Here is a 27,424-nt window from a genome sequence, read left to right as displayed (position 1 = left end):
CCTATTTTAAAGCTATCCCACTCATCCCTATGTGAGCTGCAGGCAGACCACTGAGTGCAATAAGAACATACCTACTGTCTCTAAAAAGACATGAGGTTCAGTAAATGTATTTCTGCAACTTCACCTCTTTGAGTCGGGTCAGCACTAGCTAGCCTTCGTGACCTCTGAGTCACATACCAAGGACTTTGTAAAGCTGAAGGCTACGTGACATAATTACATGTTTAGGAGACATGAGGGGAGAATACTGGGAGCTGATGGTTAACAGTTCTCCAGGAGTTTCCCATACCATTGCAGGACAGAGCTGGGCTGAGCTAAACCTGTACCAATGTCCCATAAAGACCTTGAAAGCTCAGCCAGAGAATACATGCCTGTTCAGTTTAAGGCAATTACCTACAGATTCAGACTACTTATAGTCTCTTTACTGCTACAGCCCCACTTCCAGCTCTGCAGTCTTCATGTAGGAGTTACATTTGACATGCCTGTGTCTATACCATTAAAAGAGCAACAACTTCTTGTACAGCAGAAAGAGGTCCTAGTAGCATTTTCTCATCAGTGTCCCCCCTACATGGGGAAGAAGTGTTAGAGAAATTGAACCCTTATAAGGCTAAAGCTAGTTTTAGAAGAATGTGATACTAGATCTCTATATATGTATTAAGCTAAAAGAGTTGCAGAGCAAAAGCAAAGCTGCAACACAGCAAGCTACCATGCTGCTCCTTCTGCCTGTGTGGGGATGCACAGCCAGACCTGAAGACCAGTGAAAATAAGAACGATTTCTAGATCTGACTTTTTTTTAGTAGGTAGTTAAATTGAACACAGAAACCAGCCAGTTTCTTGTGTGTATAATTTCATGCTTTACACATATAATTTGAAAGTTTAGTATCCAAAATAAAGAGGAAACCAAAATGGCTAATTCTGTGTGTCCTAATTTAGCAAACACGTGTTTGTATTTTGACAGGCACTTGCACATCTCGGAGAACTAAAAAGTGTTTTTTATGGGTTGTTGGCAGAAACGAGGCTTCCTATGAACAGCATAGAAAAGACCTTCGAAGTAAAACAGATGATTGCCTACAGTTTTTCTTGTTTTGATGTGTCTTTTTTTGAATTGTCATTGTTCAGTTACTAGAAAACACCTCCTAAACTTTTTGCAGTATATATGAAAACAAGCCCTTAGAAAAAGCCAAAGCAGCAAAAATGTTTCAGTTCTTTACCCAAATTCCTAAGTAATTCTCCAAATGAAGTTTCTGAGCTCTGCTGCTGTCTCTGGCTCCATCTTACTTGGTTTTGCACACCCCATTCGAGTTCCATTAAAGTCAGTGCAAAATAATCCATTTGCCCATTTTAAAGCTCCAAGAAGGGTGTTACGCTATTGGCATAATAACTTTAATTTAGCTCAGGCTAAATGGAATCATTCCTACTTTCACTGTGTCACTGAACTAACAAACAAGTGGTTAAGCTGTATCAATTACTGTTTGACTGAGGGCAAGAGAATAATAGTTGGCTTTCTGAACAAGTAAAATTAATCTGTATTTATAAATGTGAATTTATAATTCAATCAGCTTTTTAAAAGTTTACAAGATAGTAAATGAGAGTTCCCAGAACTGATTAGGGTTTGTCAAATGGTAGGAAAGGAAAAATACTATGTATGCATTTGCCTGTTACTAAACAAATTCCTTTTTATGTCACTGTGAAAACCCAAATAACTTTATTTTCTTTTCCCTGGGAAAGATGACTGACCAAGATGTCAAATACTTGGAAGACTTGCAAGAGGAATTTGACTTCAGGTATAAAACAATACAAAGCTTAGGTAAGAGGTTTTGTAATAACTTTTAGATTGTCTATGAAATGGCTGATTCTGCAGCTAGACCCCAGTATCAGGGAGTTTTTGTGTATTACTATTGTGGTTTATCAACAGCCAGCAAGTAAGTACCACACAGCTGCTTACTCACTCCTCCCACCTCCCCACTTCCCCATCCTTTAGCATGGGGAAGAGAATGAGAAGAGTAAAAGTGAGAAAACTCATGGGTTGAGATAAAGACCGTTTAAAGCAAGAGCCATACTCACAAGCAAAGCAGAACAAGGAATTCATTCCCCACTTCCCATGGTCAGGAAGGTGTTCAGCCATCCCCAGGCAAACAGAGCTCTGTCATGTGTAATGGTTACTTGGGAAGACAAATGCCATCAGTCCAAACATCACCCCCTTCCTTCTTCCCGCAGCTCTATATGCATGACCTCATATGCTCTGGAACATCCCTTTGGTCAGTTGGGGTCAGGTGTGCTGCCTGTGTCCCCTCCCGGCTCCTTGTGCCCCCCATCCTGCTCACTGCTGGGGTGGTGTGGGGAGCAGAAAATGCCTTGACACTGTAAGCTCTGCTCAACAATAACTAAAACATCTCTGTGTTATCAGCACTGTTTCCAGCACAAACCCAAAACACAGCCCCGTTCTAGCTACTACGAAGAAAATTAACCCTACCCCAGCCAAAACCAGCACAGTTACTCAGATAATGTATGTAAACATAAAAACGGACTTTTTGGTGTTTATAAAGTCTTGGAACATAACAACTTTTTGGGGTTAACAAGGTAAAGAAGATCTTGTCAAATAAGTATAAATATTTTCTATAGATAAGATGCATAATGGCATGAGCAGTAGTACTTTCCTTAATTTAAAGAACTTTTCCATTTTCCTCACTTTTGATAAGGCACTTCCTTGGATGCAGAAAAGCCTCTTCTTTTCCCTAGTAGGGTTGTGCAAAACTGATTTTTTAGCCTCTAAAGGCTAGTTTTAGCCTCTAACTTGGGTTTCTATTCTTTTTTTGACTACAGTGGTGATAACCAGCTGGTAAGCACTCAATGCATGTTTGATCAGCCTGTGATGGTTGAGATCTGCACATGGCAACAGTCCTTGCATGATCTCTTTCAGAAAAGAAACTGAGGTCCACCTGTGTCTGCTCAGATATCGTCATATTATCTCCCTTTTACCATGCAAAGATATTGGGCTTGAAATGTCTGAGTGCTTACGTGTCAGTCCTTTATGATTAAGGCCTGATGTGGCCAGACAATCAGAAGAGATCAAGTTGATTTGGTTTAATGAGTTGTTAGTCATCAGGCCAATGATAATTATTGACCACAGATAATTGAAGCCTGTCCCACTTTCAAAATGAAACATACTTACATAAATGACTTTCAGGGCTTAAAATTTCACTGTGTCAACAAATGCTCTACACCAGCACAGCCAGCTTGTAGTACCTTATAGTACATGTGAGCAATTGCTGTGGCTGAGCTGAGAATCACTTACTTGTCTGTGTCTATTGAAGCATCTATCCTAACATAACAGGAAGATGTCAGTCCGGAGCTTAGCAGAGGCACAGTTGGCACCCATTTCTTTTTTGAAGGCGGCATGAAAGATGCGGAGCAGCAAAAGGTGGGGGAAGGTGAGGGTGGGTGAAGACCTACATATGAAATGCACGGGGCAGTCTTGGGGAAGCTTGAAACTAATGCATGATCCAGAGAAGGGAAAGAGAGAGGGAAATACCCAGTGAGATCAGTACTCCTGGCTGCTGAAATCCCCATGGTGATTAACACTATCTCCATTTCAAATGCTTAACCTCCATTCTCTCAGCCAGACACATAATTCACTTCAAGTCCAAAGAGCTTTAGTGTGACTGCTGACACCACAGGCATGTTTCAGTAGAGTACAGACCCATCACTGATCCAAGACAGATGTACATAATACACACGCAGATGCACATAAGACATTTATAGATTTCTAGGTATCACCTGTATGTTCTCTACCTTTTCCTGTTCCACATACACACCTAAAGTGTGCACTCATAAAACCTTATCTTAAACTTGTACTGAAGTTAATCCATTCAAATGAAATATGCTATTACACAACCTGTTGATGTCTGCAGTTTATTTTTTCACTAGCTCATGCTGCACTCTGGTCGTGGTTTCTTTCCCTCCTTTCCTTATAAACACTCACATGCACCCACGCATGCATTTATACTGCTTTTTTTTTCATCCCCTGCAGAGCAGAACGACAAAAACAGCGCCCTCATTAAACAGGAAATGTTGGCGTTGCAGGCGATGCTCAATACTTTAGACTACAAGAGAAAGGTTCGTGGCATGTTCTGTGGTCCCTTTGCTTCCTCCCCTTATTCCCACGCCAAATACTCAAATGTGTACATGTGCCTTTTTAGATTCTCCTCTCAGAACAACAAATAACAGAGGAGTTAAAAATCCACATAAAGTTTGGGTGGGCATGGGTGATTTTACCTAGCAGTTAAGAAACTGGCAATTCAGTAATGGCTCTATCAGGGATACGGTTCTACATACGTTAGAAGTGAGGTAAGGGCATCTCGTACATGCTATACTAAATGGATAACTCAGCTGGCAATCCATAGCTTTTAAAGCAAATAAAATACACTCAAAGTAAATGTAATCTAATAATTGCCAAGAAAAACAAACCAGAAAAACAACAACCCACCAATGGTATTTGCTCTGTTCAGCAACTGAGACTTGCAAATACGACAAATATTCCCCTGACCACTTCTTTGCTGGCATGGAAAACTGTACATTTAGGCAATTTGTTCAAGTCCACGTACTTTTTACGGTTAAAAGCAGGCAAGCAAAAAAACCCAATGCACTGGATGTGATGCAAATCAAAAGGAGAACTTTTTGACCTTGAAAGTGCTTGTAAGTGTCAGCTTTTTGGAGGTGTTATGCCCACAAAGAATGCAACAATCCTCCCTCTCACCCCCAAGATGGTTTACTGAGGAAGAGTTCATGAAGATTCAGGATTTATTTCAGTTACAGCGAGTGATGAATCCAGTCACCTCTGAGTTACAGGCTGAAGAGTGAGAGACCAAATACAGTTGCTTCCAAAACAAGACCAAATACAGTCACTTCCAAAACAATTGAAAACAAATGCAATCAGCATTTATGCTACTTGCTGAATTTTGTGGCTGCTCCCTGTGGTCAGTTAGTGACACCTCTCCTATTTTACAGGAAGTACTCAGTAAAATAGGGCGTGTGATTCATGAAATCGATATGCTTATGAGCAACATGCTGACTGAAGAGCTGCTGGACTGGAAGAGACGGCAGCAGATTGCCTGCATTGGGGGTCCTCTCCATGGCGGGCTTGATCAGCTCCAGAACTGGTAAACTTGCCTTGAGCTTTTGTTTCCACTGAAAACCACAGGAAGTCTGCTGCACGTGAAATGATCATTCCTTTAGACCAGCTGCAACAGCAGCAAATTCATGAGTACCTAAGAAAGTAAATAGCTAAAAATACATTTTGTTTTGGTGGACAGCATTTGCTATCCAGAATTAATAATATTAGTGAACTGCTGAGGCTGAGCTGCAGCTCTCATTTTTTGGCTTGATAGTTGCTCCAGATAAGTGATACATGCCCTCTTGGGGGTTTTGCTTGAGTAAGAACTGTGCTGACTGAGTTTATCACTGAGGACAGTGGGAGTTTCGTCTAGGCAGGAGCCGGGTAGACACTTTATGCTTTGACTCATTAGGTACATCACTCCTTCAGACTTCAAGCTATGCAGGAATTGAATGGCATTAGTCTCTGTGGCAACTTGCACTGTTGATTGCAAATCAAAAGAAAATAGCATTATGTTTAAAAAGATAATACAGCCAGGGAATGTTAATGTCCTCATCATTTCTTTCCCATCAAAATTCTCTCCTGGCAAAGGTAAGGTAAAAAGAAAAGAAGGAAAACAACCAAAAACCTTTTTAGGTTGGAAGAAAAAAGTAATTTTTGCCTCCCATTTTTTCTTTTTTGTTGTTCCAATTAAGATGTTAAAATAGATTTTAAAATGTGATTTTATACACACATACCCATTAAACTGTTAGCAAGTGTGTTTGCATTTGATTTTCCTTACTGTTTTTACATTTCCTCAGTCTTGGTAACTTGCGCATAGTATATAAATATTATCCTTGTAAATAAGAGTGCATTTTGCAAAACTACTGAGCTATAGGAAAGCATTACATTGGCACAGTTTCCCGGCATCAGCAGCGTGTATAGACTTCTTCCGGATTATCACACAGCATAGCATTGCTGTTGATGACACCCACTGCATAAATATTTCCTTTTGGAATGAAGTAGTTACTTTGCCTGATTTATTCATATACTCCCGTGAACAAAAGATGAACGGACATGAGTTTGGATTAAGCTAGAAAGCACCAGTCAGCACTGATTCTGATTTCCTCAAGCAAGAACTTCAGTGGCCATTATGTTCTAAGAAATGGTTTACATGGAAGATTGCAAACTAATTCTTTGTCTTGCTGTAGTTTCACGCTGTTGGCAGAGAGTCTCTTTCAAGTCAGAAGGCAGCTAGAAAAACTGGATGAACTGCTGACCAGACTGACTTACGATGGGGACCCAATCCCGGTGCAAAGACCGCAGCTGCTGGAAAAAGTCAACTTTCTGCTGTACAATCTCTTCCGGAAGTACGTAAGCTATTGTCAATGTACATAAGTTTATTTTACTTGACTCAGATTTATTGGCAACAATGAGACCATGTTGTTAAGAAAGAAAAAAATGAAACAAGTTTGGGTCCCCAAGGATCTTACAGACCAAGTTTCCAGTATAAAAAGTATGTACAACCATCATCAAAACTCCTAGGAACTGAAGGTGCCAGGCAGCTTCTCATGTTCATTAGTTAAAGGTTTGTGATCAAGTTCTGCCTTTAAGTGAACACACAAAATCCACTTATTTCGGTATGAGTTACATACATAATGCTGAGAAAAGTTGTGGTGGTTGGCTGTGGTTTTTCAAAGTGGCAGGTGCCAATTTGTTTCTTGTCTTTCCTCTTCCCCACCAAGACATTCTTCCCCGCCCAATTCACCCTTCTATGAATAGGTAAATTATCATCATCCTTCTCACGTTTTTTACTGGAGATACACCACAAATGACTGTCTGAAAGCAAAACATGGTCAACTTTTCTTTATAAAAAATGAAAAAAGAGAAAATGATTGTTTAATTCCACTGGAGCCAGGTTCTGTATTTTCACGCTCTGCTTTATGGTTCTGTTAAAAGTCTTGGTCTTCCAGACATTTATGAGCCTGGTACATTAGGATGATGGAATTGTTGGTTTGGGGGTTCATTTTTTAATGTATGGAACAAGTCAACTCTAAGTTAGACCACTGGATCATTCTGAGAGCTGAGAGTTGGAATACATACCTCCTGCTTCACATCTGAGGAGCAGTAATCTCTAAGAGATACAAGCACTTCCCTCGCCACCCCCCCCCCGCCTAATACAGCTCCGTGTTTATGCATATTCCTCACAATCTATTGTTTCACTTCTTTTCACACAGTTCATTCGTGGTTGAAAGGCAGCCCTGCATGCCAACACATCCCCAGAGGCCAATGGTTCTTAAAACATTAATACAGTTCACTGTTAAATTAAGGTAAGGAAGGGAAATCTGATACAAACTCCTTCATTTGCACACTGCATTTTATGCTAGTTGAATCTAGAAAGCAAAGCAGACCAACTTGTGTTAGAGACCCTTTTGACTCCATGGAGATTTTCTGGAATGGGGATATAAGTGCCACAGGACCTGTCACTTGTAATAAGCGGCAATAAAGAGTAAATCAATGAGGAAGGAAGGCAGATTGTGGCCGAAAGTCAGCAACTTCAGGGTTCTGTAGGCACTGAAATCTTGTTTTAATGACTTTGCAAACTCAGTAAATAACAACCCACATCATACAAGCCAACATCAGAATACCCAGAGCCACTTTTGAGAAATTTCTGCATTTTGGGGGGCTCGGGTTAATCAATGACAAGTTGATTCACCCCCACTATCTCCTTGCCCGACTTTGTGAAAAGACTGAAGACTGGAGAACTCTCGTTTCCACCTCACAGCAAGAATGTATGGATGTTTGGGTGGTGTGGAAAGGGTACATGAAGGAAAATACTTGTACACCTACAGTGCAGTCAAATTAGCTAAATCCATCCCTTAATTGTTATTTCTTTGTTATCTCTCTAGCCATTCCCTCAAACACACACTAACTTTCCCCCATACTTGCAGGGAGGGTAGAACACCTGCCACTGGAACAGCCCAGCTGCTCTTACTGAGTGTACAACCCTGTAAATCATGATATAATACTATATGTCTGATCTGTTTTCAGATTATAATAATTCCAGACACTTTAGTGAGAAGCAACTGGTCTCAAATATCTTCTGTTGAGAAATTTATTCTATTAATATCTACTTTTACATTTTCTATTTTGAAGGTTACTGATTAAATTGCCAGAGCTGAACTACCAGATCAGAGTGAAGGCAACTATTGACAAGTAAGGAACTTTAAAGTGAAGATATCATCTCCCTCCCTATGGAAACACAGGTTTTTCAATTGCTACCGGATCAGATTTAGAAGTTGCTCTAAAAAGGAAAAGAACAAAATAAAAAAATCCCCAAACAAAACAAAAACACCCCACCCCCCCCCACCCCCCCCCCAGTAGTTAAAACACCAAGGTAATGCCTTTCTATTTTTAATGTGGAAGACTTGTCTGTTTCTAAAAAAAGCTGCTATGTCTAATTGGTATTTTCAAATTGGAGGCAGGAAGTCATTCAAGATTTGTTTCAAGACTTCGATAAAATTCATTGGTCTGAAATAGTAACATCACACAAAGTTTTAGATTAAACCATATTGCATAGTTAGCTTTGAAATACAACTTAACTCTACTTGTGTTAATAGGTCTAGTAGCTTTGATGCAGCTGCTCCAAGTAGCACCCAAAGCTCGTGCCTGAAAAGCTAATATTATTATTTGTAATTGGCAGCTTACAGTTTTACCCCTGCTTGAAATTAAGGCTGCTATGCAAATTCCTCCTTCCTAAAGTGTCTGGCTCTCCTTTATGTTCCCATTATTTCTTACAGTAGACCCAAATGAAGGATCCCCAGCTTCTTTGATTATAATTTCCTAGGTAAAAAGCATCTCAAAGCCTGTCTATACTATGTGAAAACAGTATTAATGCTGCCTGGTGTCTATGTTGATGCATCTTCTCTCAGCAAGGTGTATTACTTTAAGCAATACCCCATACTGTAGAGCAAGCTTGGTGACAGATAGGTCACAGTACCCTAGCACGATAAAACACAGGACAGAAGACTTGCTGTCAAGGTATGATTTCAAAATCAGCAAAGGTGATCCAAAAGGCCACTAAAACCCACTTGACCACATGCACATGGATGTTGGCCCAAAAGAAGGAAGGAAAATAGTAGGAGAGAAGCCAGGATTGTTTCTCTCAAAAGCTGTGTATACTGTCCAGTTTGCTGCTATGCACATGTTCTCCCCATACACCATGAGCTAAATATATAGGCTTGTATTGTCCCAGCAGAACACAGGCATGCAGGTAATTAGTACTGCACCTTTGAATACCCACATGTCATTCCAGTAGGAGGAAAAACCTAGATAAAATATATTACTTGCATCTGGCCAGGTGTAAATTTCAGTTCTTTAGTTCAGAAATTGTTGCTTGGCTGTACTGGTACTACAAGTTAACTTTGACAAGGCAAAATCTACCACCTCAATATATATTTCTCAGTACAAGTTACGGCTTATACATTTACTTATTCACAATCTGTTCCCCCCCTCTTCCCCTGCCCCTCTTCTATTTTAGGAATGTTTCAACAGTAAGGTAAGAATATAAAACATTATATTTCTTAGATTAACCAATATGACATCATTGGAGTACATAACTGTAATGTCCCCCATAGTAATCGTAGATTCATTCTGTGTGGAACACACATGAAAGCAATGAACATGGATGAATCTGCAAATGGAAGCCTGTCCGTAGAATTTCGACATTTGGTAAGTTTGACTTCTTTTCCTGTGGTGTACCTTTGGTATAGAAATCAAAGAGTCTTTAAAGACTACGCTAGGAGAACTGTATTCCTGTCAAGTATACACACGAATTTTCCTTATACAGAAAGTTTACCCCTAGAACCTCTTTATCCCATTCTATACTTTATCCATTCCATACTTTATCCATTCCATAAAATAAGATTGTGTATTTTCACTGAAATGACAAAGCAAATCCTAATACCAGAAAAGAAGACTAATTCTGCTGAGCTACAGTTTCTCAGAAGCTGGGTTTTATTTATAAGAAAAAAACCCAAAACCAAACATCACCACTGTCGAGGGGAAATTACAATTGAATGCTTCAGATCTACTTGAAACTAATGCCTGCCTGCAACAACTGTCTTTTGAGAGACTATAGCACTACTTCTGTAGCTTCTCTAATATCCCATTGAGCCATGCTTTCTGACTGGGCTCACTCCCCTATGGTATTTTGTAGAGCTTAACCACAGATACAGTGAGTCAGTGTAGGTTTGCAACAGGAGATGGAAAGTGACAGTCATTAGTGCTTTTTCTATTATGCATTTTGTAAGCACCCTAATTAACACTTTGTTACATTAAGTTAATTTCTTAAAAAATTCATTAAAAATATCAGAAGACTATTCACTGAATAGACTTTCCAAGACATAGTGTCAGAGCCTTTGTCACAGAGTATGTGTATATTGAAAATAAAACCTTATCATACGAAGAACATTATGGTTAAATACATTAAATATTAAAATTTAAATATTTAGAATTTATTAAATATAAATATGGCCTTTATGTGTGTTTCTGTCTATAGTTTCTTTGGCACATAAACATTGTTTTGCTTTATACAGCAACCCAAAGAAATGAAATCAAGTGCTGGCAGCAAAGGAAATGAGGTTTGTGCACTTATTTTTCATGTTATTCTTGATTACTCTCCAAAACATTCAAGATTGAATTTTATTTCAATCAAAGATCAACCATAGGTCTTTCCCAACCTATTTGATTCTGTGATTCTATTCTATTCATATGTTATTAGATTTTGAAACACATATTATCCTTATAATAAGTATAGGACCCAATTGTCATATGATAGTATAATGAGAGCTTTTCAGAAGTACTCAGAAATTTTAATTACATGCCTTAGTATCAGATATTTTAAAAGTTACAACAGAAGGTAAGAAGTAATAATTTCAATATGTGCATTTCTCTTTTGGGCTTCCTTTTTGGTCACTTACATTTTGGGAAAAAGAAGCTTTACGAGTTTTTTGTTGAAACAATTTCTCCTATAGGAATGGTTCTTTTTCTGTTCTGTTGGCAAAGTTTACAGCTGAAGTAATGGCATATTTGCATCAAAGAAGTTTGCATGCCTCAACCAGGACCAAAAGTGTGCTTAGTTTACCAATACTCATTCGACTCTGGTTGTAGGTTACCCTCTTGTGGTGACATTTATACCATGACATGTCAGCCCTAACAAACCAGCAGATACTTTGCAATACCCAGATTTCAGAGATATGCACGTACCACCCGACAAGCAAGGTGAAAAGGTATTGCAAGTGCTTGCTTTCTAGCTGGGGAGTTTAAAATCCACACATTCTTGCTTTGCAGAGAGCAGAAACCAGAAGTGTTGACATCAGCACATCCAGTACACTGTGTCCCTGCGATCACCTGTATAGTAGAGCACTCTTTCCAGCCCTGTGTTACCCTTTAGCACCCCTCATTGCCCTATGCTTCTTCCCCTGCCCAGCTCCTAACCCCTTCCCCTTCCTCAGCATCTGCACAGCTCTACTATGTGTCCTTCTTCTCAGTTCTGGGGTTGGAACCAGATGATCTTAAGGTCCTTTCCAGCCCTAACTATTCTATGATTCTATGATTCCTGAGTGCCTCAGGTGTCACAAACAAAATCAGAATCCCAGTTACTGCATGCCTTCATTCACCTTCTGCATCTCTGCCAGGAGGGGAAGGAGAACCAACCCAGCAGTGGAGAAGGCAGGATTATCTTCATCCATGCCATGCTGGAGGCAGCAGGCAGGGAGGGAGAATGCACAAGTACACACAAGCACTAGGGTGGCCCATCACTGCAAATTTAGCATGGCTATTTGACAGTGAAAATATGCACAAAAGTCTCTTATTGGAGCAAGAGTCAGAAGCCTGCAGCCAATGATACAGCCTCTGCCAGTGCTACCACAACTGTGTTTCCCAAGGTAACTGCAGTCATAAAATGCTTCTGTGAATGCCACCTACTTACCTAGGAAGGAAAGTACCTTATACTGGTTTAAGGTATCTCTGTACACATTTTTGCAGAGTGGAAGTGCCTTGGGGAAAGTTGTACTGGCACGCCTAAAAAAAATATTTAATAATCACTCATCACAGATGTAGCTGTACAAACATAAAAGTTATTGCAAGTATCTTTAAACACAAAGCAAAGGTGTGATCAGAATGGAGAATTTTAAGCAAGAGCCTAAAGCAGAAGATACTTGTGCATCCTTCACATGGTGTTTCTGAATGGAATAACTTGCAACCTGATTAGCAAGACTGAAACTCAAAGCTGGCCTCCCAATAGCTTTGACCAAGTCATTTGCATCAAGACAAGCAAATGCAAAAATGTAGGTGTAAAACTGTTAGTGTTCTACTTCTGGTAGCATTTTACTCCCACTTTCATATACTGTGCCTTTATAACTATGTAAAACACAGAGCTGTGGAGAATTAGGACAGCTGAGCTGTGACACTGCTGATTTCGTCAACCAGAGCTTCTCCTTGGTCAAAATCAGTCCGTGAAGTCATTGCTAACATAAGCATTGGATTGATTCTACCTGTATTAAAACATTTGAGTTCACTTGATGGATAATTATCTCATGTAAAAGCCCTCAGCTCTAAGCTGGATTTTCCCTTTGCAAGGCAGATTTATTATTCAGATACCTGAGGATCTCCTGTGGTCTCAATCCCTTATTTATACAGTATCTTTGGTTGCAGTGGCCCGCATGTATCTTGGAGGAGGTGTTCCATGGGAAAGATAAGGCCACAAAGCACTTTCCCAAGGAATAGTTTTATTTTGCATTGACTGAAACCAGAGTAGCACAATAAGTGACAGGACAAGGGGTAACGGGTTCAAACTTAAACAGGGGAAGTTTAGACTGGATATAAGGAGGAAATTCTTTCCTGTGAGGGTGGTGAGGCACTGGAATGGGTTGCCCAGGGAGGTTGTGAGTGCTCCATCCCTGGCAGTGTTCAAGGCCAGGTTGGATGAAGCCTTGGGTGGAATGGTTTAGTGTGAGATGTCCCTGCCCATGGCAGGGGGGTTGGAACTAGATGATCTTGAGGTCCTTTCCACCCCTAACTATTCTATGATTCTATGATTTGGGATTTTTGATCCCTTTTACAAGTCTGATAAAACAATTATGTGATGGGGAGGGGAAAAACAACAACACAGGAAAAGGACAGACAGATTTTTTTTATGGGGATGGAAATATATTTCAAAAGGCCTGTTTCCCAAAGGGCAGAGATTTGGATCTTTACAGTTATGCTGGTTTTGTAATCAAAATAAAATGCTTGTATTACAAACTTTAATCAACTATGACAGACAGATTCCCTACCCAGAAAAGCTTGGGTTTTTAATACCAGATTTACATTGGATTAGTGATTTAGGGCCCTACTCCTTCAGCTAGTACCATCTAAGTGTACTTATGATAGGCCTGTGTTCACAGAGGCAGCCTACTTGTCTGCCTGTCATTAAAGTGGTGGCTTATTGTTTCATTTCTAGGTTGTTTCTCCTGAAGTTTAACCTCTCTTTTTAAATTGGAATTGTTATTCAGTAAAGAAACTTTAGGGAAAGAAAAGTCGGAGATACTCTTTATAAGAGAGAAAAAATAATCCGTTAACATTTTGTGTGAAAATCTATGTTTGAAAGTACCCTCTTAAAAAAATTAAAGGGAAAAATTAAAGTTTAAAAGTGTTGCTTTAACAATGTCAAGGGGCTTTTTTAGATTCATCAGGAAAAAACACACCAGACTTCTGGACTAATTTAGCATCAGAGTTTAACAAACAAATTATTTCCTTCACTGCCTTCTTTTCCTGTTTGACTTATATCTTGGATATGTGTTTTCTTGCGAAGTTGTGTAATGTCAGCAGTCAGATCACTAGAACAGTGTTAAATACCATCTGTGTATTCAGTTTTATAACCTGTTTACTCCCTCAGGGCCCTCACATGGTGACCGAGGAGCTGCATTCCATCAGCTTTGAAACGCAGGTCTGCCTGTATGGATTGACTATAAACTTGGAAGTGAGTATTTGAGCCAGATTTTTTGAGGCAAGAATAAAAGGCATTTTCCAGCAGCTTACAGAAGAACACATCGTGTTGGGCCAGACCACAGGTCTCTATCCTAGATGTTATCTTCAGCAGTGAGCAGAGGCAGACATAATATTCCAGAACTTCTGGACAGAACTGTATGCTTCAGCAAGAAAGAGGAGGCTAAAAAAAACCAAAGTATAACACAACACTAACACTTTCCTTGGCAGCATTTACATACTGCACTCATTCTTTCCACCAGACCAGCTCCTTGCCTGTGGTGATGATTTCCAATGTCAGCCAGCTACCCAATGCGTGGGCTTCTATTATTTGGTACAATCTGTCAACCAACGATCCTCAGGTAGGTTTTCAGCGTGCAAGTACTGACTTGCTGCATTTTCACATTCCTATTAGTCAGTTACCAAATATATTCATTATAAAAAGACTGTGTTTCCCTCAAACTGGACCTATTTTCTTCACATTCACAGTTATCAACATCATAGGTTTATGTTTGCTTTATCCTTTGTTCCCTGCCCAGATACAAAACCATATGCAGGCTAAGGCCTTCCTTTTTGTAGGCTAAAGTAGTAGTTCTTAAACTAAAGACAGGCAATAGACTTTCTCCGCAACTTTTCTAGTTTCAATTTGTCTTTTTTGGATGTGATTGATTGACCAAAGCTGTAGATGGTACAAAATAATTCTATTAGTACAAGTACAATTCAAAACTATCAAAGTAGGTGCATAGATGGGTCTGCAATGTACACAAGTACTGCTTTCCAGCATACCTTTTACAGGAGCTTTCTGTGGGGAAGATAAATGTCAAGTAGCACCTTCTAGGGGCTCTAATTGTGAACAAAAGCAGAGTTTCAGGCTCTAGACTCAGTCTACAGTGTTTGCAGACTATAGAATAGTTCTGTCAGTAGCTCTTATGCTTTCAGTCGGGGATTAGTGGCAATCACAGAGTGTTTGGAGGAGAGAAAGGGTGAAAGCTGACCATGGAGTGTGCCTAAGAATGATGGCAGGCCAGCTGACCAGCAGCCTGGACTTCATTATCACTCTGTGATGCTCTCAAAGAGCTTTTGCACGGTCTTTAGTATGTTTATAGCATGTACCAGAAACCAAATGAAAAACTAAGATGAGCCAAATGATTCAACAACGTATCACTAGTAGTACATGATGGTTTAAGATTTCCATGCACCAAACATATTAAAGTACGAGACTATCTGCATTAATTGGACAAGATTAAGCATATTTTCACTGTCTTAATACACAATGCTATCAGAAGAATAACAAGAAATGTTATCATCCAAGATGCACACGCGGACTCTGTCTCTCTAGGAGTTTCCCTCCACAACTCTGCTCAGGCATCCAAGTGGACCTTGCTGGGTGCCTGCAGGGGGAGGGGTCAGCCTTTTGGCCAATTTGCCCCAATATATCCCCCTCTGCACACCTCATTTTTAACACTTCCAGATTCTGCTCAAATACTTGCAGCCTCTTTCACAGCCTGCAGTGTATTTCATGGTTGCTAACTGTCTAAACAAAGCACTAATTCCATTGCAGAATTTGTCTTTCTTCAATAATCCTCCTGCTGCCACTTTAAGTCAGCTCTTAGAAGTACTGAGCTGGCAATTTTCCTCGTATGTTGGTCGTGGACTCAATTCTGAGCAGCTCAACATGCTGGCAGAGAAACTTACAGGTAAGAGTGTAGAAACATAGAGGTTTTATTCGCCCTCGAGCTCTTGTATTTGATAGTTGCAGGTAATGAGTTTAAGCATATGTCATGACTTAATGCCAGCCAGCAGCTAAGCTCACCACTTCCCATGGTCAGGAAGGTGTTCAGCCACCCCCAGGCAAACAGGGCTCCATCCTGTGTAATGATTACTTGGGAAGACAAACACTATCACTGCAAACATCCCCCCCCCTTTTCCTTCTTCCTCCTCCAGCTCTATATGCTGAGCATGACACCATAAGGAATAGAACATCCCTTGGGTCAGTTGGGGTCAGCTGTCCCAGCTGTGTCCCCTCCCAGCTCTTTGTGCCCCCCATCCTACTCACTGCTGGGGAGGGGTGCGAAGCAGAAAAGGCTCTGTGTAAGCTCTGCTCAGCAATAACTAAAACATCCCTGTTACCAACACAGTTTCCAGCACAAACCCGAAACAGCCCCATTGTAGCTACTATGAAGAAAACGATCCCAGCCAGCCCAGGCAGCATGACCTCCACTTCCAGAGCTGACATCAAAAACGCCACAGAGACATTTTTTTCTTTAAAGAAAAGCACATGTCAGCTTTTTGTCACCACAAAATGATTCAACTTCTGAACTTCCAGACTGCTAAACTGAAGAGGGCATCAGCGTCATGCTGAACTGTGATGTTATTTTGTTACCTTAGCAAGTAATTATCTTATGCATCTGAAATCAAAAGGAAGTCTTTTTGCTTGCTTATGTGGTTTGGTTTAGGTTTTGTTTCAGTTTTAGTACCTGTCTGTGTGGGTCTGTTTAGTTCTGGGACCCATCCTTCACCAGTGACAGCATAGCAAGGGGACCCTGCAGCTTCAGAGAGATGGACTATTGAACACTTTGATCTGACTGTCCCCAAGAAGAGAGAGGCCTTAGAAGAAAGCTGGCAGAAGGACAGAAAGCTTTATCTGTTTCTGAAGAAGAAACAGTTATAAAACGTGGTGAGCTGTAAGAAACTCCATGCCGAGGGTGTAATAACACATCTAATGTTAGTCAAGAACAGAAGCATTTGTCAAAGACCAGGGGGAATCTTTACTTTTATTGTTTCAAAGCTGGAAGCAAAGACTGGTTTCCCTGCGTAACAGTCACTTCCCCTGCTGGTTTCTTGGAGATTCCTTGCTTAGTGGAAGTAGCAGAGTTGAGAGGTGCCATTGTAAATCCATAGAACTCATAAGAAAAAATAAACCGTCTTAAAATGTGGAAGTTCAAGGTAGAGCAAATGCCAAAAGAAGTAACACTTGGGCTAAAACCTGAAACTGAGCATACAGTGTTGCAGAAACAAAGTGCCACACTACTTCAGGCAAATATTCCCAAAACTACTATTACGAGCTGCTTCAAAAGAATGCAGAAAATCTGATCCACATCCCCTTAGCACACCCCTCTCAATCCATCTCCAGGTCTGGATGTACTGTACTTCTCCCCCCCCCCCCCCCCCAACTATGCAGAATATCAAGGTTTATCTATTTCAAGACTTCAGAAACACAGGCTCACCATTTGTTTTCTCCCCCTCAGGACAACAAGTTAGTTACAATGATTATCAACTATCCTGGGCAAAGTTCTGCAAGGTAGGGCTCCAAAAGTAAAACTGAATTCTTCTTTCTCTTACCGCTCATGTGTGTGCCTGTCTCCCAGATGCTACTGATAAGATTCCCACTTGCAATATGTGGGACTTACAGCCCAGCACAATCACATTCCTTGTGAAAGTTTAACTAGGAAAATAGCATTTCCATAAGTTTAAAGTTTGGGCTAAAAGATATACTTACAATATAGAGTTACATTGCTACACATATTGGAAACTGTCATTACAGCATGCCCTATATACTTCTGAAAATGGCCAATAGATTGTGCTGGCAAACCATACAATATATTTTCATAATATATTTTTCATATATATAACCACACAATATATATTTCATAAAGCACACAGTAATTTTTTTCATATGGTCAGCTGTGACCTAAATTATTTCAAGTCAGATGATACATTCAGCAACTTTGACGAAGAACAGATAAACTGTTGACAAAGAAGTGTAAAATCATTTTATTCTCATTAACTGCATTATTTAAGTAAGTATGGAACCTTGGAAGAAAGCTCAACTTTCTTGTCATCATTTCTGTCAAAATGGAATTTCATAACCAGGAAGAAACAATGACTGTGATTTGTTTTTTTTTTTACCTTGAAAAATGAGGTGCTTCCAATGCATATCTTAAAAATCAATTAGTTTTATGTCAGGCTGAAAGACATTACTCAAAACAGCAGTTCAAATTTGTAATTCTGGCTTGAACAAACTAGATTATTCTTAAAATACTGAGACAGCCATGTCATATGGATGTTGGGTAACACCTCTCACTTCTCTCGTGGTTGTTTTTTTTAACCATTAGGAACATTTGCCTGGAAAGTCTTTTACCTTTTGGGTTTGGCTTGAAGCTATCCTGGACTTAATTAAAAAGCACATTCTTCCTCTTTGGATTGACGGGTGAGCGACAAGGAAACTGCTCTATATTGATCTCTCCCTGCTTTGCCTTTTTTTCTCTTTACTAACCTCAGTTTTACCTGTGCAGAAGAGAATTTACAAAGAGTTTAAAACTTCTCCCTCTTCCCATTTATAACTTATGGAATATTTTGCCAACAGGAAACACCACTGAATCTCTTAGAAACAGCATGTTACATCTATTTATCAGTTCTGTCAGTGTACAGTCAAGTACTGAGATAAATTTCATCATGCTTCATAGTACTCTGCACTCAATGCCATTGAGCTCCACCTATAAATCACATGAAGCTTTTGTCATAGTTTGAAGACCTTGTAAAGATTTTGTAACCAGCCTTTGAACATCTATATAAAGTTTGGCCAATTGCACTGAACAGACTGAGATCTGTACTTTTTCTCCAATAACACACCCATGATTTTTTTTGTTACACTTCAGGTACATAATGGGATTTGTAAGCAAAGAAAAGGAACGAATTTTGCTCAAAGACAAGACACCAGGAACATTTCTGTTACGGTTTAGTGAAAGCAATCTAGGTGGAATTACCTTTACTTGGGTGGATCAGTTAGAAAATGGTAAGTATAATTTTTAAAAAAATAACGTAAGCCTCAAACTTTGCAATACACCTGTAATACAGAAGCCTTGGTCTCTTCAGTTTGAAAGTAAAATTCACGAGTATCATGTCTTAGTATGGCTTTGGGCAAGATACAAGTATCGTATTTACTGAAACATGAATCAAAACTCTGAAAATCTACCTCTCCGTTCTTAACTATTTTAAGTTCCTCAGGAAATTAACTTCTTTACTGCAGGCTTTAAATTTGCATACACATGCGCAGAAGGTATATCTTGAAAGCTGATCTGAACAGGTAAAACCCACACCAGTGTAAATTGTGAGAGAAAGGCAAAAATACATTCCAACAGTAGATGCTGATCTACCAGTTATCAGTGGTTGTGATGCCTTTGTATTTTTACAGGAGACGTTACATTTCATTCGGTGGAACCCTATAACAAAGGTCGCTTATCTGCACTGCCTTTTGCTGACATACTGCGTGATTACAAAGTTATTATGGCAGACAACGTTCCTGAAAATCCTCTGAAGTATCTGTATCCAGACATTCCCAAAGATAAGGCATTCGGCAAACACTACAGCTGTCAGCCAAACGAAGGTTAGGCTCCATTTCTCTATTTGCCCTTTCTGCAAAGCAGCTGCAAAGTCAAGAGTCAATTTGAGGAATGTGGGGAGGGGAGAAAGAGAACAGATTAAAATGCCTCCTTTAATTGGCATCAAGATAAGTGTTTTAACATGTGTCTATCATTTAGACAGCTTCATTTTGGAAATACATTCTTGGTCTTAGAGGTCATATTAGAGGAGACAACAACAATATTCCAAAGAAGTGAGGAAATAGATCTTAGGGTACAAACAGTCAAAAAATCAGGATTATTTCTTTTCCTGACCAATGCATTACAAAATTCAGTGCTTGAGTGTTCAAAGGAGATGAAACTGAAAAGTCATCCTGCTGATTGGCTTTGTAATTATGTTACAGTAGCATGCAGTCTCTTCAATTTCAAGGGAATTCTGTATTTTCCAAACAGTTGGCAGACCCATCTTATTTCATTTCATTAGGTGGAACCCTATAGCAAAAGATCACTTACCTACACTGCCTTTTGCTGACCTACTTTGCAATTACAAAGTCATTATGGCAGATAATGTTCTCGAATAAACCTGGCAATTGAACTGGAAAATACAAAAAGGCTAGACAAGAATGGCTTCAAATATGTCCAGGCCCACACTTGCTCTTGCCTAAGTTACAGGTCAGGCCATTTTTAGACCAAATTTGTTCTCGCTCAAAAAGCCCTCAAAGCCTTGATTTTTTTAGTAGATAATACACATTCTTCTAGACTTCCAATATTAAAGGTTACAATTCCATCTGAGTTCAAATTCCTACTCTATCCAAAAATATTTGGAGGCTACAAGTGGTTTTCCTCTTCATTTTAATTCGGTTGACTTTGCCTAATGCTCTAATCCTCTAAAAATTTATGTGTGTGCTTAATTTCATGCAAAAGACATTGCTGAAGCTGTATCTGTAGAGAGCACAAGCATTTGCAGAACTGAAATCTAGAAGCACAAAATTACCAAGCTTGTAGCATTATGGTATATTTGCTTTTGAAACCCTACCAAGATCTCTTTCACCAGTTGTGGTCTTATATTCTGATATGGCAATTCATATAAAGTGAGCACAGTCAATTATGTGACTAAGACCTGAACCCAAAGACCAGCCTCAGGAATTCCCCTCATTTTTATGGCTGTTTATTCAAACATGAACAGCAACATTTCTGTGTTAATATATTATGGTCTGCAGCACTTAGAGCAGATAACTAATTTCAAATAAATAATAAAACTACTAGGCAATATTTAATTTCTAACATTTATTTTTAGTCTCAAAGCCCTCAGAAGGAGGCGGCAAAGGTTACGTTCCTTCTGTATTTATCCCAGTCTCCAAAATGTAAGTATTCTTATGGATGTATTATATTTCAAATGTTATCTTTATTAAGTTTGCATACTGCTTCAAAGTTATCCCTGCCCCCCTTCTCCCATTCTAATAGTTCAGGAAAGCAACACATTGCATGTTTCTGTTTGGCCAATGACTGCTAAAGACAAGAAAGGGAGATAAAGAACTTCACCTTTATGGTGCTTTTCCCATCCATGTGGCAAAACATTTGTAAAAATTGAATGAAGGCTTTACAGTACTCTGATCTACTAATCTTTCATTGCCTCCTTTTTCTCTCCAGCAACTGATATTGGAGTCAGGTTTATCCTCTCTTCCCTTGGTCCTATCTCCTACATTTTTAAGTGTATTATCAGCTTGTTAGAATGTGCTCATAGGGCAACCAGCAAGCCCAAGTATAAGCTTAACTTAAGCATTCACCCTACTCCACTGCTATGCATCAAGTTAGAGGGATTTAGGTTGCTTTTAAGATTATTTTTGTGGTTTGTTCTTTTTCCTTTTTTTTAAGCTTAAATGATTCTACAGATCCACATTCTCCATCAGATCTTCTTCCAATGTCTCCAAGTGTTTATGCTGTGCTGAGAGAACACCTGAGTCCCACTGTGATCGAAACTGCTGTATGTTGTAAACTTTTCCATTCATAAGTTAATACTGTACATACATAAGCAAGTTGAACATGTACAACACAGACGCTGTTTATAAAAAAGGCTGCTTGTACAATTATTAGAAAAATCAGTGCTCTTTCATCACTCAATGCAGACATTTCCTATTCTAAATGGGACAGGATGTAAAAGCATATTTGGAATCACTGTATTATATGAAATTGTCTGAGACACTGGCCAGTGAATCATGAATGTCAAAATTCAAAGATCCCGGAGTTCTTGCACAAACGAAACCTTTACACTGACAAATACATGATGATTACACTAATTCTGTAGCTAGCACAAAGGACTTGTCTTGCGTAGGAAAGCTGAACAAGGAACATAAAAACTTGTGATTCAGCAAACTTGATTTTTCTGTGCTGCAAGTTTCTACTTGAGGTACCAAAGTCAGAAATTAGAAGCCAACTAAGATCTTCTTAGCAAATAAAACTAATATTCACTAAGTCTATAGAAGGATTGGGAAAATACTGTACCAACATCCTATGTGAAATATTTCCCTCTTCTACTTACTGACTAGAAACTGTGTTCTGAATCATGGCGGTTTAGAATACTTCCGAGCACTGATGTGTAGCCACTGGAGATTTGCCCAGAAGACTTCTATCAGGAAACAAAGTAGTGGTTTGGCTTTGACAGCTTTAAAAGAATACCTCCTTTTTTAATACTAGGTCTTGGTTTCCTCTATGTTCAATGACTTACGGTCTTAAAATAGTTATGCATTTAAATGCCTGTCAACTCCCCTTCAAATGCCTCTCTGTAAACACTCCTCCTCACCCACAGACCAAAACTAAACAAGAATCCTGACTGCTGATGATTTGAAACACAGTTAAACTTTATATACAAATAGAGGAGTTCTTTAATATACACCAAGCCGTAGATCTGTTCAAGAGCAAAGTATCTTTTTCTGGCTTCTTCACCTTTTTCTCCAATAGCAAACTAGTTCTTCACCTAAAACTGAAATACTACCCTGAATGGAAAATCTGTATTAAAACATACACACCCAATTTGAGACATGACCCCACTCGCTTGTTTGGTTTATGCCATATGAAAACAGTTCTGACCTAAACTGTATTTGTGAACCAGTATGCATTTGCCTTTCCCAAAGTTTAGGGAGTGCAAATAACAGTTGGCTTCACTTCTGTTTATCATCAGGCTCCAAATGTTTTTGGTTTCTTTTAGCATTCAACAGTAATTCTCAAACCAGCTCTTTCCAGAGCTTATAAACAAGCTGTGACCATTGCCATCTTTTTGGAGTTGTAATTGAACAAAAACCCCCATGTGTTTGGTAATGAACCGGGAGGGTCAAATACAATCACATTGCAGTTTTTAAGGGTACTAGAGAAGTGGTTCAGTGCTGCTAAATGGTAGATGATTTTCTAGAGACTTAACTAGAAATATTTTCTAGAATTAGTTGAGAAAATAGTTTTAGAGGATTTTAAGTATTCCCTCCTTACTTTTAACATTCTATTTAACTTGATAAATGGAAAAGAGGAAAATAAGGAGGTTTTTTTCTTTATCGTCCCAAATTCACACAACGTTTGAATTCACACTAGTGAAGAGCTGCCCAAGTAGAGCAAGTAGACAATCTGCATTATTAAAGCAATACATTCTTTCACTAAGATGCCAGTGAAAAAGCACTGTGTAAGATGCGGAGAACAAGGGTGCAATCTGCAGTGGAACAAATTATCCTATAACTCAGTAACTCAGTCTTAGCAAGATACACTTTCTGTAGTCTTGCTGAATTCCCTTCTAGTTCCCCTCTCTCCAGGTTTCCCTACACATCAGGAAAACAAGACTCCACTAAACCCCCTGCAGTACATAATCCATAGGCTGCAAGAATCACAAAAGTTCATATAAAAATGTCCCTTTTATTGCAACTAACACACAGTGTTTTCTAATGAGCACTCCAATATTTTGTGAAGAACCAGAAATGGGATCCTCAGTTTGTATTATGTTGTCAAAATGACACTGCAATTACATGGAGCCAAAGAAGGTTTAATGTGCATTTACTTTTGAATGAACAGCAGTAACTGTTACAAGACTAATCTTTTCCTTCTTTTCTTGCAGCTGAGTTCTCCTTACTCAACTGACTGAAGTTCACAAACCAGAAAAATCAGTAATCGTGTGCGTTAAAGATGCAGTAATTTTTACAGTTTTCCCCCTCCATCATGTTTGTAAATCAGCATTTCCCAGAAACCATTAGAATGTTATTCTTGAGACCCTGTTACTAATATCATGTAAGCCAGCAATCTTTTCCCTAGGGTTTACAAATAGCCTCCTGCAAGTCAGAATTCCTCTCCTCACTGATAAATCCTTTCTGGCTTGGAAGTCATTTGGCTTCAGCAAGGTCCAGCAGAGATAATTCTGCTAGTAAAATTTAGTGCCCATAGAATTGCTGTAAATAAAAGTACAAGAACAGAATGTTTTGCTTCTGAAAATAGCATGTAAGGATAACTAAAGACATTAATGCGTGTGTGGAAATGCTGATTTATTGTTCTAAGTAGTTTCTGTTTAACCATCGTCTTACACACTATCGGTTTAGCGACTATTTTAAAGCGAAGATTCTCATCCCCCTGAGTTGAGATGCCCCGTAGGTGTCCGGGATTTGCTTTTTCCAAAGATGAACTAGCTTCAGCATAGATTTTTTATGTGCCACCACAGCACAAGCTGTGGAAGAAAAGAGGTCCGCAAGACAAGGGTGTCCCAGAAAGTAAACAGACACAAAACTTGTGGTGTCAAAAGGCTCCATTTTGCTGCTGAAGTGCAGAAGTAAATCTATTTGTGCATAAAGCACTCAGATACTACAGCAAGAACTATCAGAGTTTAACATAGAAAAAACCTGATCTGGCAGAGTCTGGGTGCTATCTGGTAAATGTGGACTGGGAAGCAGTTTTAAAGAAATAGCTACTGAAGAGCTGCAGCATTTGCTGATCACTGGGCAGTTTGTGCTACATGACAAAGTATTACATGCCTGTCAGACTCATTTAATAAGCAGAATAACTAGCTTTTGTATAAACGGTAAAGTGCCTTTTTTAAAATATTCTCCTTTTTTTATTATTTCAGGCACTGTGTAGTGCTGGGTTTGGGTTGTTTGGTTTTGTTGCTGGTTTGGGGTTTTTTCGTTTTCCTATCAATATTATCCCCAAAACACCTGTGAATAATAAACATGCAATTCCAAGGTTGCTGTATTCCATGTATAAAGTCTCATTCAAGATTTAAATCTTGTCTGCAGAATACACGGTTAATGCATGCAATGTTCTTAAAATACATGCAAACACTCGCACATTTGCACATTGCGATCTTCTGCAAGTTAGGTTCAAATTAGACATCTGGGATGAAAACAACCTCCTTGAATCAGTAAGTCCTGAATTTTGCTTTCATTTTGCCTTTTTTACTCACTCCTCTCATGCATACTATTAACATTAGTTGAAAGCAAGTGAATGGAAACAGAGTAACGAGATATTTCTGTGCTACATAGGAACATGAACGAACATGTCTCTGTTCATCAGAGTGAATTAAAGCAAGCTGCAGATAAGAAGTCCTTTTCCCCTCAGAAAGCATCATGTATAAATAATTTTCCAAAACAACCATTGTGTATATAGTTTGGTAACATCTGTAATTTATATGACCAGCATAAATAAAAATGTATTTTAGCTTAAAGTTGGATACCTGGGCTTCTGTGAAATTTTTTCCAGATAGAACAAAAAGAGTCAAGCCTTCCTTGTGCTGACCTCAAGTCTGAACTACAAGTAGTAACAGACTTTTAAAGCAGCAAACATAACTTTACCTCACACCGGCTAACTGAATGCCTTTTCATTCTAACCTCAATACAAACGAAATGGAGGGTAACCTGTCTTTTTGACCATCTAAACTTCACGGTGGGTACTGTGAGCATGTTTCATGTGCTATGGCACATGAAACAATCTTCCCTCTCCTTCTCTGCTCCCTGTGCAGTGCAACTCAAGACTCTCGAGTCTTGACTTCAACACAATATACTTTGTGTTACTGAATAGCATTGTGGATATGGTTTTGGCATTACAGTTCCTACTATTGTTTAAAATCAGATTTCACAAGGGGTAGGTTTAACATTGAATTGAAAGCCATGTGCCTTTAAATCAGTTCACTCCTTTAAAGGAACACTGGTGTCCTTTTCTGTAAGATATACAGTCCAAGCCTCCTTCCATTAATAAAGTGAGAATTTTGTCCTTATGCCACTTTGAGTAAGAACAGGGTTCTCTAGTAAAATGATGGGGGGAGAGAGAGGGAGGAGAGCAAAAATTGCACTGAAAGGGATGCCTCAGACACTGCGAGAAGAAATGAAACATCTGCTTTAAAGTACTTTTATTGTGGTTGTGCTTTCACTGTATTTTGCAACAGCAGAGTCAAAAATTACATGAAAATAAATAAAAACAAAAAACCCATAGGATTGCTCTGTATGTTTTGTCTTGCCACATCATGGTAACAACTCCAATAAAAAAAAATGTGAAAACCGCTAGTTACCTTCTGCTACAGCTTTCATTTAGAGCCACATTTATACCCACTACTTGCTAGTGTTTCGTACCATACAAAAGATACCAAAAAGGATCCAAGTTATCTTGCAGACCTGCATCAAATCCTGGACTTAATTCTTTCCGGCCTTTGTTGACACATCATACACAAGACAAAACTTGTCACGGGAAAGTAGCACCAACCGTCCTAGGAAATAACACAGTTGCAAGAAAGGTGACATGAAGGAAACCAAAACTCCTTTGTCAAGCTATTCCCTGGGAAGGAAACTGGGAACTGTTAAAACACTCATCCACCTGCAGTGTACAGGCATTCTTAGTTTCTGTAACTCGGATGAAAATCTGGGTTACAGTTCACAACGGCTGCAACTGTGTTTGTACGCCCCTTATTGCACTGGCATGCCTTCCTTCTGTGCAGTTGAGAACATGGCGGCCCTCACAGGCCTCTGCCGCAGCTCCTGCTTTCCAGCGCCAGCCCACTGGTCCGCCAGCGCGTATCCCACCAGCAGCGCTTGGAAAAGGGTCGTTTTCTCACCGCCGCAGAGGGAAGGGGTGGCGGGGGGTGGCCGGGGCTGCAGTGGGGGGAGGCCCGGCCGCCTCCGCTTTCGGTTTCGACTTCCCCTCAGCCGGCGCTTTCGGGTACTCCGCTGCCTTCCCAGAAGTCACGTGGCGCGGCTGTTCCCGGGTCGCGCTCCCCTCCCGCCTGCGCCGCGCCTGCGCACTAGGCCAGGCAGGCTCGGCTGGGGGCCGTGCTGAGGCGGCGGTGCTTGGGGCGCTTACTCGGCGGCGAGGGGAGGCACGGGAGCTGCGAGAGGGGGGCGAGGAGCGGCGCTGGGAGCTTTGCGGCGGTGCAGTAGCTGCACCTCAGCAGATAAGCCCGGTGTAACTAACCGGCGGCTCCCTGCGCCCAGCCACCGCTGGCCAGCTCGCCGTCCTTACTGCTGTCTAGGGATCGCCCTTTGAGCTTTACACTGACTTTCCTCCTGGGGGAACGGGAGCCATCTGCTAAGAGTTTTCACTGCAGACAGGGTCACCTCCTTCCTGCGGGGACACCGTAGCAGCACCGCCACCCTGCCAGGCGGCGGCCCCTGCTTTCCTTTCACCCTTACACCTGCTCACAGTTTCTGCTGCTTACATGTCCTGCAGCCACTCGGCGGCTGCACATACCCTCACACGCTTCCACACTTCCAGCACTGCTCGGGAGCGCCAGAACCAGAGGCGTCCCTGGGGTCGGCGCTCTCCTTGCTATTGTCAGCACCTGGTGGACAGCCTTTTCCTAACGGGTGCAGCCTCTCCCTACAGCCGCTGCCGGCCCACCCGGCGCGGCTCAGCAGCAGAGTGGGTGCAGTGTAACACCTAGATCAGCCCCCCTTCGCTCCCCAACGCGGAAGGGAAAAGGCGGTGGGCGGGGCATCCC

At 40.2% G+C, this 27,424-nt stretch overlaps 1 protein-coding gene and 1 long non-coding RNA gene across 6 annotated transcripts in view; both read left to right on the top strand.

Annotated features, from left to right (window-relative positions):
* STAT4 (signal transducer and activator of transcription 4) overlaps positions 1-23,810 on the top strand; it is a 41,937-nt gene extending 18,127 nt beyond the window's left edge. For 3 of the 5 annotated variants that reach the window (XM_065669941.1, XM_065669938.1, XM_065669942.1), the window contains 19 exons: positions 1,726-1,804; positions 4,028-4,113; positions 5,005-5,156; positions 6,301-6,459; positions 7,327-7,419; positions 8,246-8,305; positions 9,630-9,647; positions 9,727-9,820; positions 10,687-10,731; positions 14,028-14,111; positions 14,380-14,478; positions 15,678-15,813; positions 17,365-17,417; positions 18,232-18,326; positions 18,775-18,911; positions 19,311-19,502; positions 20,774-20,840; positions 21,352-21,460; positions 23,570-23,810. In XM_065669941.1, the coding sequence (XP_065526013.1) occupies positions 1,726-1,804; positions 4,028-4,113; positions 5,005-5,156; positions 6,301-6,459; positions 7,327-7,419; positions 8,246-8,305; positions 9,630-9,647; positions 9,727-9,820; positions 10,687-10,731; positions 14,028-14,111; positions 14,380-14,478; positions 15,678-15,813; positions 17,365-17,417; positions 18,232-18,326; positions 18,775-18,911; positions 19,311-19,502; positions 20,774-20,840; positions 21,352-21,460; positions 23,570-23,596 (1,785 nt within the window). In that variant the 3' untranslated portion in view covers positions 23,597-23,810. The remainder of the gene's footprint in view (positions 1-1,725; positions 1,805-4,027; positions 4,114-5,004; positions 5,157-6,300; positions 6,460-7,326; positions 7,420-8,245; positions 8,306-9,629; positions 9,648-9,726; positions 9,821-10,686; positions 10,732-14,027; positions 14,112-14,379; positions 14,479-15,677; positions 15,814-17,364; positions 17,418-18,231; positions 18,327-18,774; positions 18,912-19,310; positions 19,503-20,773; positions 20,841-21,351; positions 21,461-23,569) is intronic. The other 2 variants (XM_065669940.1, XM_065669939.1) reach the window with 2 other exon arrangements.
* A 3-nt stretch (positions 23,811-23,813) lies between these two features.
* Positions 23,814-25,168, top strand: LOC136009744 (uncharacterized). The gene is made up of 2 exons (XR_010610637.1): positions 23,814-24,859; positions 24,981-25,168. It is a non-coding gene; the product is annotated as an uncharacterized LOC136009744 (long non-coding RNA).
* The last annotated feature ends 2,256 nt before the right edge of the window (positions 25,169-27,424 follow it).

This window comes from Lathamus discolor, chromosome 3 (assembly GCF_037157495.1).
Source record: "Lathamus discolor isolate bLatDis1 chromosome 3, bLatDis1.hap1, whole genome shotgun sequence".
NCBI classification, from domain to species: domain Eukaryota; kingdom Metazoa; phylum Chordata; class Aves; order Psittaciformes; family Psittacidae; genus Lathamus; species Lathamus discolor.
Note: the sequence above shows the minus strand (reverse complement) of the source record. Positions and strands in the feature narration are given on the sequence as shown.